Source organism: Cherax quadricarinatus, chromosome 21, assembly GCF_038502225.1.
Source record: "Cherax quadricarinatus isolate ZL_2023a chromosome 21, ASM3850222v1, whole genome shotgun sequence".
Taxonomy (NCBI): domain Eukaryota; kingdom Metazoa; phylum Arthropoda; class Malacostraca; order Decapoda; family Parastacidae; genus Cherax; species Cherax quadricarinatus.
In genome coordinates, this window is record NC_091312.1 from 36,808,523 (window position 1) to 36,822,104 (window position 13,582).

General features: G+C 39.9%; 1 protein-coding gene across 3 annotated transcripts in view; it reads right to left on the minus strand.

Annotated features, from left to right (window-relative positions):
• Nucleotides 1-13,582, minus strand: part of sha (shavenoid) — a 156,504-nt gene that overhangs the window by 40,121 nt on the left and 102,801 nt on the right. For all 3 annotated transcript variants that reach the window (XM_070087389.1, XM_070087388.1, XM_070087390.1), the window contains one exon: nt 6,357-6,491. In XM_070087389.1, coding sequence (XP_069943490.1) covers nt 6,357-6,491 — 135 coding nt within the window. The remainder of the gene's footprint in view (nt 1-6,356; nt 6,492-13,582) is intronic.

The following is a 13,582-nucleotide window of genomic DNA, read 5'->3' on the forward strand; positions in this document are numbered from 1 at the left end:
TGAACATTTACTGTCCAAGATTTCTTTGTTTTTACTTGGCCCCTTTTAGTGTTATTGTTCATTACGTCCGCCAGTAAATCTTAGCTTAACAGCAGTGTTAATTTGCTTAACGTTAAAATATGAACACTGGCCTAATGATGGGTTTTCCAACCCACAACTAATGGGTCCAGTGTAGCAGAGACGTATATTCTCAGTAACAGTAACCTTTGTGTGGTGGTGTAAGCTTGTGGGTGATGAGCTGCGGGCGGGGCGAGTGGGCGGACCCCGCCCATCCCCAGGCTTAAGTGGGCCCATGCCATCAATGTTCGCGTGCCCACTCCTTACTCCCCTCTAGTCTACCCACATTATGTTCTCTCCTTACTTTCACTCTACCAAAGTCAGTATTACCCCTATCCCACCAGTAGTAAAAACGCCCATCATGCCAGGCCTCTGTTATTTACTAACATTCGTCCCATTATAATTTAGAGCTCAACATTTTAGTAGTATTGCAGAAGCTCTCAGCTAGCACTATGTCGACTTGCATTTAACATTCAACTAACATTCTGATTATAGTATTTGAATGCTAAATTAACATCAATGTGGTGCCTTCTAATTGCACATGGGCTTTCCGTTTTTTCTAACTCTGTGTTGTCAAAGATTATTTTCTTTTATGCGCAAGTACACCGTCGTTCACTGTTATATAGGGGAACCTATATCATTGAAAGATTTTGTTTCCGTCTCTTACTACACGAAAATTAACAGAGGAGTAAAGTTAATAGAAGACGTGAAGGCAACAGAGGAGGTGAAGTTAACAGGTGTAAAATTCTCTGTATCTTTATGGGCATAGACTTACACTTCAAGCTTTATTCTGTACCGGTATATACCTCCTATAAGTTCCTATGTACCCCTTTTGTACGGGATAAGGTAAAACCAGGCAGGTAATAGTCCTTTATCCTCTTTCCTGGATAAAGGTACACCAAGCCAAGCACTGAGTCGTGTTCTTAAGTGTAAAGGAAGGTATAACCATTTAAAATAAGTAGACTGAATACTTCACTTAATTCCATCAGCTGCCATAGACTGGCAGTGGTTGGAAGGAGACAGCAGACTAGCTCAGACTAACACTTGCACTGCCTCAAGACTCTCCCAACTGGAACGTGGAGGTTACTTTAATCCACAGGGAAGAAGATGCCAGAGAAAGAGTGCGGAGTAGGAAAAAAGTGTACATCTTGCTCTGGATACTGGCTCTGGCAATTTTTTCAGAAAAGTTTGAGATAGTGTAAAGAAAAGTGAAGGGTTCGTTTTAATCAATTTTTAAAGCAGTTTCTTCAAAGTTATTAATAAGAGTAAAGATATTTTCTGAAGTAAATACAATATTTAAGCTAGAAGAAATAACCTGTGTACAGAGGTTAAGTCAACTTGTTTAGAAGCAGTAATGATAAGCTATAATATTACGGCTCCTGTCTGGTCATACACATCATCAGTGAGAGGGAGACTCACGTTGAAGGAACATTTCCTTGCTAAGTACAAACATTAAATCACTCGCCTCATATTATTTATGAAAAAAGATATCAGAAATAAGTCTAAATGAAAAACTGATATGAGGCCAGCTGGTTGTTTGTGTATAAACCAGCCACCGAAGTGGCTAGTTTATAAACAAATAATCCGCACATAACAGACAGAAGCATATAACGAAGCTTCGGTCCGACTTTGACCATTTACAAGTCACACTAACACACGAAGGTGAGGGAGCCAGTATAAATATGCGGGTTATATATACATATACAATCACTGTATTGTGCCTTTTTGTTCTTTATGGCTAATTTATTGTGCACACCATAACCATCCTGTGGAGGGTAGTGCGAGAGATATGGCTTCACAAAAGGCCCCAAGAGGGTTAAGAGGAATACATCTGGACATATATTTACAACTGACTTAATTGTTGTAAGCAGTTTAAAATATTGTTTGATATGTCTGGTATATTATTTTCATTACTATGATAATGAATGATGGACAGTTTCTAAAAGAAATAGATAATATATTATAATGTTCATGGTGAAAGAAGTAAACCCGTAAGGGTCATACGGCGTCTGAGAGATTGTAAGTAATCATATTTAATTCAAAGTATTGCAGGGCAGCATCAGGAGTTTGAAACCGGCATCAAGGCAAACTCCTTGAAGGGATACCTGGAGTATACCTGGAGCTCTCGTTCTTGAGTGTTGCTGAGCTCACCTTTCCTGAGTACTGCTGAACTCTTGAGTGTCGAGCCACTTGCTTCTCCAACCTCACAATCTTAACTACACTACTCATGTAATAAAATTATTATTATTATTATTATAATCGAAAAGAAACGCTAAGCCACAAGGGCTATACAGCTCGTGTAATAAATAAATAAATAAATTTTCTTCACTACCACCTACAAGTAAGGTAGAGTTGTATAATAAATCTTAAATACTAATGATCTACAAGAAACTTTTCTAACTACACCGTCGAAAACTATCAATTACAGAGTTGCTTTGGAACGGTAATACCACAGGAAATGAAATTTAAGTTCAATTAAATGCTCTTTTTCCTTAAGTTCAGCGGTGTTACTAAGTCCGATTATTATTATTATAATAATAAAAAAGAAGCGCTAAACCACAAGGGCTATACAGCGCTGCTACTAAGTCCGAAATACATATCTTTGATGAACTTCGAGAGTCTCACTACTCTCGGAGCCCGGCCATAGGCCAGGCTCGTCCCACATGAACGAATTTAATTAACACAGAACTTGTCTTCTGAACGAGTGTATTTGTAGGATAATAGTCACATAACTGTAGCTGAAACAGTTTACAATCCACACTTTAGAGGGGAAATTTTAGGCAATTTTTCGGTCCGTCCTGGACCATTATCAAACCGCTTCATAATTTTCAAGACCAGACCGATGCATAATATTAGTTTCTTGTATAAACAGTGAGTTACTAGTTAAGTGTAGCGGCATGTATACGAGTCTAAGAATTACCTCAGTTATAAATTGGGCTTCGTTATCTTTAGATATCAACTATCACCTTCGAGATATCGACAGACTCCTCGAGAAGTGTCCACTTGCCGAACTGCCATAAACAAAAGGCATGATTATCTCTAATGCATAGTTAACTTCATGATAACAGAGATATTCTCTGAGACCACTAATATTGCAATAACTTGTAATGCCATGAACATTAAGGTACACAACCTCATATTTTCACTTACCAGGGATAAAAAGTTTACCAATATTAATATTTGTTTTATTTTGAATAACATTCATTCGAGTTACCGTTGTAATGTTCTTTTGAACTAATGCTCAGTGTTCACTTCTACCTCCACCCCCGCCTCGAGGGGCCTGCCTAGGCTTGAGAGACGGGACACGGGATGAAGAACTTTTCCCCGTGGCTACCAACATACCGACTAGAACCATGCTGGCAGGATGCCACAGCAACAACCTTAGGATAATCAATCCCCAGCATCCTCCCTAGGGCTGGGTTCGTCCATCTAGCACCCGTTAAGGTCACCTTGGCCATACTCCATAACCTGACCATTGCCTAGTGCCATGACCAAGCCGTGATGGACCTGATTGTCTCTTGGAGGTCCTCGACCTTCAGGTTGCGATGAACAGAGTGGTCACGTCAACCATGACATAGCTTTCCAGGACTTATCTAAAGCATCTCGAGAGCTGCTCCAATTAAAATAAAGTAGGACAAGTTAGGAGAGGTCAGGATGAGGTAAATTTCTAACAGTTTTTACAAACAAATAAATAAGTACAGTAGCTGCAATATTATTGACAGGAGTCATAAGTTTCACTTACTACCTCACTGTCTACGAAGAGATTCTATATATGCACGATATATGCATGCACACATGTAAGCGGAAGCGCACATAATGTCGCCAAACACAGCAGTTAAACAATCCATAGTGTATAGTCGAATGTAACCGAATACAATTAGGTAAACAGCTTTGGAAACTATATAATACACCGGATATTGAGCGGCTGGTCTACAAGGCGTCTCCAGCGTCGAGAATTTGCCACCACTGTTATGTCTGCGCCAGTCAGCGAGCAGAGTAATATGGTGCATATGTAATTAAACTTCGTGTCGAGGGCTGGACTTTTGGAGCGCCATGACCAGGATAGAAAATCACTTGTAGTGTTTATGTAACAGTTACACAACCTCTTATAGACATGGCTTTTTACCTTGCAGATTTAGGCTCGTGTGAGGATGGAGAGACAGTCAAAGAACCTGTTTTGTTTTTCTCCTAGGAATCTGCGAAGATTTCATTGAAGCAAAAAAGATACTAGGAATGTTTTCTTCAGAGAGAAAGAGGAAGAATAACGAAATGGGATGCTAGGAAAGGTAGTCAATTTTATAGCACATAGAACAGTAAACAAATTAAATGTGATAAATGAAAAGTAAAAACGAGACACCAGTAGCAGAGATTTCCTCGTATAGCTACAAACACTGACACCGGGACATAATATAGCCCTGCTCACGTAGTTACATTAAGGCAGCGCTGTGGCCAGTCTTGTGCTGAAGCTGAGACCAGTAACCGGTTTACAGGAATTAATTTTGACTCGTGAGGCAGACTGGCCGGAGTGAATGCTGACTAAGATACCTAAAAATATACCCGTGACTGGTTTCGAGAGTTCTACTCTTGCATCCTAAGGGTAGATTTTCATATACTCTGTCTAGTAAGCCAGGCTATTACTGCCAGCATGTCTACTTATCCATTACATTATGGTTTATCTGGCACCTTTTACAAAACACTGAACAGTCAAGTTTTTTCTTGAAAAAATAAATGGCTATCTTGGTTGCGGCAATATTTCTTATATATGGTAGCAGCAGGTTGAGAGTCTTCAACCATAAATATTGACCGTTTTCTACTTGTATCTAAGGTATCTTTGCTCTTCATAAGGTTTATCCTACGCTTCCTTACCTCTCAATTATGTCGCTATGGCAGTGTGTAGATTGACAGCCTGACTCAAGTAGGTTCTCAGCGTTCACTTACTGACAAGTTTATTGAGAATTATCATAGTTAACGTTCGTAGACAGTGGAAATTGCCGAGTGACGTAATATTCGTGAAACATTCATAAACGATGTCAAAATAACGAATCTCGGATGAATGCGTCTTTATCGCTGTGGAAGACACACACACACACACACACACACACACACACACACACACACACCTTACACTATACATTAATAAATCTCTATTATAACTGTATAAGAATTATCTGTCGATCCACGTATTCACGAGACAATTAAAAGAGAAGCATTAACCCTTTCTACTCGTCACTCTTATCTTACCATCCACTGGCTTCTCCCTCACATCGACTCTCAATCCCCTAACCTCTCCTTGTACGAGTGCGAAAGCGAATATAATTGTAAAGTAAACCAAGTTGTGCGTGTACACTGATCTTTATGACATTTCACAAAGTTAGAACAAGTTCAAACGATATTTACCTAGGAGCCCCATCACTTACGATTGTCATTCTTATAATGGATGCAATGTATTAGCTGGGAGTTCATCTTCAGTCTTTCCAGCAGATCCTAAGTTTTTTCACTCTGGAACTACAGTCCTCTCACACACGATAACGAATTACTTTATTCACAAGAGTGCCAACAAAACAGGAGTAAGTTACATATTCAACACGGCTCCGAGGGCATTTCCTTCGCACGGTAGTGCAAATATCAGAATAGAGAAGCAGGTACTTGGGAAGTAGGGACGTGAATTTGGCACTGCATTTCAGTCAAGGTGCTAGCAGCCGGAATTGTTTTGGAGAGTATTGCAAGTCGTCCTCCTAAAACCAAAGCCGACTTATTTTTACCTAGTGTATCATGCAAATTTATCGATATACATAATTTAGGTTAGGTTAGGTTTGGTTTGACCTGCTTAGGTTACGCTAGGTTAAGTTAGGTTTAGTTAACTTAAACTGTCATGTGCTAGGAGAAGTTAAAAAAAGATAAACCAATATCCTGTAACGTCAATAAATGGAATAATACGGAAATATTATATAATCTGAAGAACGAACAAAACCGGGGACTCACCGAGGGGACTTAAATGGTAAAGTTTTCATTGTAGCGTCAACGTCACACGTCTGACGGTCGTCAGCCAGAGTGAAGTGCTGACGTTGAGGAAGGTGAACTGAAGAGTGACTAAGCTATGACTACACCAATATTTTTAAGGTAAATAACAATTAGAGAAGTTTGATTATATGTTCTATGTCCATCTGTTTGTGTGAGAATCCCGACGTATGTCCGTTCGTTAGCTCGCGCTCTCTCTCTCTCTCTCTCTCTCTCTCTCTCTCTCTCTCTCTCTCTCTCTCTCTCTCACACACACACACACAGACACACACACTACGTACCATGTAGAGTGGAGACACATTGGGCAGCGTCATCTCTGAAGGTGGGCGTGTTGGGGACACACTGGCACTGACACGCCTCTCCTGGCCCTACCGTCGCCACACCTCCTCCCTCACCACACCCACACCCGCCCACGCCTGCAACACAAACTTTATGTTAGTACTAAAAATACATTAAATATAATACAAAAAAAACATCATTAACATCAGTGTTTACATTGAATATATATACATCTTAAACAATCACCAAAGAGTAACACGTAACACAATTTTAACACAAAAATAAAAACACTAACGCCAGAATTTAAACACATGATTAAAAGAAAAACTACATAAACTTAATTTCATCACTAAGGCATATCGTAAACATAGTGTTTTAGTTAACAGTAAAATGTTAACTAAGATACATCCTATACATAACCCCAAAATAAAAGTTTTTAATAGATAAGGCATTTGTATTATAAAAAAAAATAGCATCTGTGAATGAAGATATGCAGATTTTTGTCCTAGTTAATGCCCGATTTTAAATTTCCAAAGCTGTAAGAAAACCCCGACTATTGAAGAAGTGGGAGATAGAGTTCAAAATACAGTATTTACATCATTAGAATAAATTAACAAATGTACTGTATAACATACAGGCAATATTGGAGTGGAACATCAACCACAGCGCTCGCGAGTTTCCACAACAGACACACAAATTCTCACAACGACCACAAAAGTTACCACAGCAGCCGCTAAATTTCCCACAGGAGACATAATAAATTTTATCAGCATCTAAAAGCGTTTTCACAGAATTGTAAAAGTTTTCACAGCAGTTGTAAAAGTTTTCACAGCAGTTGTAACTCTTGAGAGAAGTCACAAACGTTGTCATATCAGGTATTAAAGTTCTCACAGGAGCTACAAAAGCCACAGAATACCTCACAGCAGTCATAAAAGACCTCAAAACGAGCACAAAAGACTCACATCGGCCACAAAAGACCTCATGGCAGCCACAAAAGACTCACGCTCGTGCAGTTTAGAGGTCTCTGGTCTGTTACAATGACACTGGTCAACTCGCACACATCTGTTCTGCCTCACTTTGTGGCAGGTGTTTTAGTTACGAGTCACACTTTAGCCTGGTGACGATTTGGTGTGAAAGTACTACGAGTTTTGGTCACCTGACACTAGCCTCTGTTTTACAAGCTAGTGCTTGAGAAGAAGCTGTAGGCACTAGTGACGTAGCCTCTGTTCTACAAGCTAGCCAATAAGCAGGAACTTTTGTGCACATCCAGACGTACTACCCTCTCTTCTACAAGACGTACTAACCTCTGTTACTTTACGAGCTAGTCCCTGAGTAAGAGCCACTAGTACCTAGAGTACCTGAGCACTTCCTGAGATACTGATCTCTACACCGTCTTCACTCGTTTTATATTTTTTCACATTTTTCCCCCTTGGTCTATGTGCTCCTTCACTCTCTTTGCCTTTCTTTACCTGTTTGAACTTTTTCATACTGTTTCCTAGGCTGAAGTGTCTGCTGGTGGTACGGGAATGGCTGTTCCATTGATTTTCAGGTTGAAGTGTCTGCTGGTGGTACGGGAATGGCTGTTCCATTGATTTATCTTGCCATTCCAGTCAGCCGTACTGGTTATATCTACACTCTGGAGAGTATACAAAGGACTTGATTTTTTTTATTGTACATTTCTTACCATGTATTATTAAAAAATTTTATTACTTTTCATTTTTTTCGCATTGACTTTGGGAAATGATATAATCGTTCAAGTGATTTAACGTCCTCAGACAAAAGAGTATAGTTTGTTACACAAACTATAAACAGGCGACCTGTAGGTCTGGAAGATGGAGTCCTGATCTGGGTTTGTATGAGACGAAGACCATTTAGCAAAATTCGAAATTAAATACCTTCACATACACAAACAGATCTGTTTGTGACTTGATAAAGCCCACTGTGTGGGCGAAACGTTGCCAATAAGGATCGCATTATTCTGCATTTGTGTCCATTTTTCCACAAATAGGTAAAGTGACCAGCTGCCTCAGTGGCTTACATGTACAGGGGGATTGTGGTATATTAAGTAGTTCGGCTCCGTGCAGCTTTTGGTCATTTGGCCAAGGTCTTCTGATGGCTTAAATCCAGACATTCCAATAAACACGCATGGAAACAGGTTTTGAGCAATCTGCAAGAATAAATTACCCCCAGTGTGTATACTGGTGTGCTGGCAAACAACAGTATGGAACATTACACAAGACATGTAGATACAATCACCCAAAGAAATGCCGTAAATTCCTCATTGATGGAAGAAAATATCACATTGTTGACTGTTTTGAAGATTAAGACCCAAGTTACATCACAATCCTTTCATGGGACACAATCTGATAAAGCTCTACACTGAGAGAAAAGCTCTATCATAAGAAGCTTGTTCCGCAGCTTCAGTCTTTGTCCTAATGCTCAGGTAGAATTTCTTTTACAAGTAAAAGAGTTTGTATGTAAACAGTGTTTACATACACTGACTGATTTACTATAACACGTAAACAACCACATCTGTCTGGTTTTATTCTTATTATTGTTATTATATCCACAAGGGAATGAAACACCCGAAAGGATCAAACAGCGCCTGAAAAATGGAAAATGTCATCCGAGGGAGGGGAGGGTAGCTCCCGGTTGTACGATCGTTATATGCATGAGAGTTGATGAGGGAATAAAAGGTATGGATGGAAGGTGTAGATGAGGAGGCGAGGTGAAGAAGCAGCAGCAGTAAGTAACGGTAACTGACAACGGAACAACAGTGGTAACAGATGGGTTAGGTACAAGGCCGACCCGTCGGCTCACCGCAGTCCACCACTCACACCCATCGCTACACACCAGCCCACCACCCACACCCATCACTACACACCAGCCCACCACCCACACCCATCGCTACACACCAGCCCACCACCCACACCCATCACTACACACCAGCCCACCACCCACACCCATCACTACACACCAGCCCACCACCCACACCCATCGCTACGCTATTCATAAGTGATAGTAACTCCAGCTCTATTGGAAGGAAACCTCAAACTCCCGTAGATAATGAACCCTTCATGGAATGCTTGACGAGATCCTCATTACCCTACTGAAGTCTACCAGCTTAGGCTGACACTACTGAAGTCTACTAACTCAGGCTGACACTACTGAAGTCTACTAACTCAGGCTGACACTACTGAAGTCTACCAGCTCAGGCTGACACTACTGAAGTCTACCAGCTCAGGCTGACACTACTGAGGTCTACTAACTCAGGCTGACACTACTGAAGTCTACTAACTCAGGCTGACACTACTGAAGTCTACCAGCTCAGGCTGACACTACTGAAGTCTACTAACTCAGGCTGACACTACTGAAGTCTACTAACTCAGGCTGACACTACTGAAGTCTACTAACTCAGGCTGACACTACTGAAGTCTACCAGCTCAGGCTGACACTACTGAAGTCAACTAACTCAGGCTGACACTACTGAAGTCTACTAACTCAGGCTGACACTACTGAAGTCTACCAGCTCAGGATGGCACTCTCTCCAGGTCACGACAGGTCATGCTAGGCCTGATCATAATAGGTCACACTCAAAATAAATGACAAGAAAAGTATCGTTCGGGAAAAAACAGAGGTCACGAAAGTTTACAGTCAGCCAAGAGTGAGGTCAGACGAAGTCACGCTAACTCTCTCGTAGTCAGGAAAGTCACTATGGACTTCCAGGGTATTTTTTTTGGAGTATCATGATATAAACATTCTGTTTCTTGCTTTGTCTTTTGCTGGTAATATAAACACAGTAGAACCTCTGTATAAGGAATTAATTGGTTCCCGAGTGTGTTCTGAATATTGAATTTTCTCAATATTGGAATATTTTTTTTTTCACAGGATATATTGTAAATTGAATTATTTCGTCCTAGACCCCGAAAGATACTCTTCACAAACCATTAAGTCAGAATATTGGCTAATTAAACTAATAACATATACCAGCATGAAATCCTACATGAACCTGCAAGAATTTTATCTCCTGTTGCCACATTAGCACTTTTTATTGTCTTTTATTTTTTATAACAGAAAAAACGGTAGCTGTTGACATGCTATATTCTTTGGTCAACAAGACTTATTCCATTTTTCCTGTTTTGAAATAAGTTCCTTATTTAGTTTACTGGTGGTTCTTATAGGTTTCCTTTTAGTTTTTTCCTTACTGTTCATATTCAGGGCCATGATCACTTATTTTCAATAACAATAACATAATGTTATGCAAAAAATAACAATTGAATGACACGAGCTCAAAAAGCATGCGTCGTTTCGAACACTAACACTTGAACGATAGCTCCAGGCCTCTCGCGTTGCAATCAACACATCAGGAGCTTGCAATGTTGCAGAAATGAGTAGGAAGTCCCAGCAGATTAGTTCGGTAGAACGTTCTTGCCAACGTTCTTGGTAAGAACGGCATATAGGGCGCACGAGCATATGAGACTTGTTAGACCATGTTTTCAAGCAGTTATAACGTAACGTTAGTAAACAACTGCTAAAGCGTAACCCAAAACCTACCCTTGACCTTGACCTGGTAGACACCAGCCGCCCAGGGAGGTACTACCGTCCTGCCAAGCGAGTGTAAAACGGAAGCCTGTAATTGTTTTACATGATGGTAGGATTGCTGGTGTCTTTTTATTCTGCCTCACAAACATGCAAGATTTCAGGTACGTCTTGCTACTTCTACTTACACTTAGGTCACACTACACATACATGTACAAGCATATATATTCACACACCCCTCTGGGTTTTCTTCTATTTTCTTTCTAGTTCTTGTTCTTGTTTATTTCCTCTTACCTCCATGGGGAAGTGGAACAGAATTCTTCCTCCGTAAGCCATGCGTGTTGTAAGAGGCGACTAAAATGCCGGGAGCAAGGGGCTAATAACCCCTTCTGTATATATTACTAAATGTAAAAAGAGAAACTTTCGTTTTTTCTTTTGGGCCACCCTGCCTTGGTGGGATACGGCCGGTGTGTTGAAAGAAGATATATATTATATATATATATATATATATATATATATATATATATATATATATATATATATATATATAAAGCACCATGGTATACGCCATTTTAAGATACATACTATGGATAGATCACTATATATCATAGCGTACAGCATCGCATATATAATGGCGTATACCATGGTGTACGCCAAGGCATATGCAAATTTGTATATACAACAGGTCCGTGTCATGTATTGTGTTGACCAAGAGAGGACAGAGAGAGGCTCCTGCCTCTAGGGACTATATTAACCCTTTACGTCATGCTGCAGACAGCTATCTATTCTCTGCATCATAATAGCGACTGTATTGACCCAAAACGTCATGCTATTGACTGTACTGACCCACAACGCCATTCTTATTGTACTGACCCCACGAAGCCACAAATTATTTTGGTGTCTTTGATAATGTTGTGAGATGACTGTCACATCGTCTTGTCATACGTGAGATGACTGTCACGTCGTCTTGTCATACTCACGGAGGCAGCACTGAAACTGTGGAGGTAATGCAGGTGCTAAGAATGGGAGGTAATTAGATTATGATCCAAGGAAAGGGGGGATTACCCCCTAGTTCCTTGAAATGTAAAATGTAAACTTCTCTGGATTTCATTTGTTCACGCTTCTTATTCTGTGCCATAATTCTTACTTAATCCCTGGTCATCAAAGTCTTTTTTTTTTTTGAGACACCCGATTTTTTTTTTGTTTCTCCTACGTTGAATTAGACTGAAGAGGCGCATAAACAGCTTAATAATGTTAATAGACTCGTGTGGGTGGGCACAGACGGCTGTGGCACAGAATTTTTTAATGACATGTTTTATTTTTGTCATTGGCTTTATAAATGCTGATGATTTATTAAGGCAAATCATTACTTGATTAAGCTCGGCACAGAACGAAATGACGACTCGATAACAGCTTGTTCCGCAACATGATCTTCTTATTCAGGTAAGTCGGTAGTACAAGTTTGGTAACCCGTGTAGCTGGATGCGTCTCCTTCCCCAGTTAGTGTATTTTAATAATAATAATAATAAAAATTTAATATATTTATTTACAAGCACATATGCAAGGTATACAGGCCTAGCTGACATCAGTGACATACTACTATAGTAAGCCGCTTGTTATGCAGAGCATTTCGGGCAAATCAGGTCAGTTTTGTCCCAGGATGCTACCCACACCAGTCGACTAACACCCAGGTACCCATTTTACTGATGGGTGAACATAGACATCCGGTGTAAGGAAACATGCCCAATGTTTCTACCCTCGCTGGGAATAGAACCCAGACCCTCACCGTGTGAAGCGAGAACTTCACACGTTAATACAGAGGGATTTTTTTCACCCGGCCTTCAGTAATGTCTAGGTGGCCAGTTGCTGAGTCTAAGTTATTAATGTGTTGTTCCTGAATGTCTCCTGGCACCTGCTGCCTCTGCTCACGCAGCAGTGAAAATTAGGTACCTGGGTTTCATCCTTGAGACTATTGTGCAAGTGATTTAAAAAAAATTCCCGTCTTTCTGGAAATTACAGTCTAAGCAAAAATAGCAAAGAGTAAGTAAACTTCAGATTTAGTGGAAGTATTCGAGTGTTGGCAAAAATTATCATAATTAATTTTAACTAATAATACAGTAATAAATACACAAATATTTGTCTGCACCACTGAGTGGCTTAGTTATGTTTTCATATGGAGGAGGAAAACCTTCCATTACGTCTCCAAACGTAATATTTATTAGGTATCCCTGAAGGGATACCTTTAGGTGGGTGACTGATGTTATTCTTCCTCCTAGCTTATCGTTGATAACTTGAGAATGCCTCATGGGATCGACTTCAAACTTTCAATGCTCATTTATTATTACTAGGGCAAGGTTCATGCAACTATTGTCATATGCAAGTGTTTTCTGGTCACTTATATACATAAACAGTTTCAGAATATGTTTGGATGAGATAAATTGAAAAAGCCTCTTCTAATCATTTTCAAACTTTCAACAGTTTTATTTTTAATGCTACACCATTTTTCCATGAAATAATGCGAGTAAATACAGCAAAAAAAACTTGAGGTTCAGGAGCCCTAGGCATGTACGTGCCAGTCTGCATAATTTTATTTCACTTGTCTTGCCTTCAAGCTCCTGGAAGGTTTGCAAATTCCATTTTGTTGGAAAATAAAATAATTTCATGTAAAATTGTGCAGAATTTGAAACGC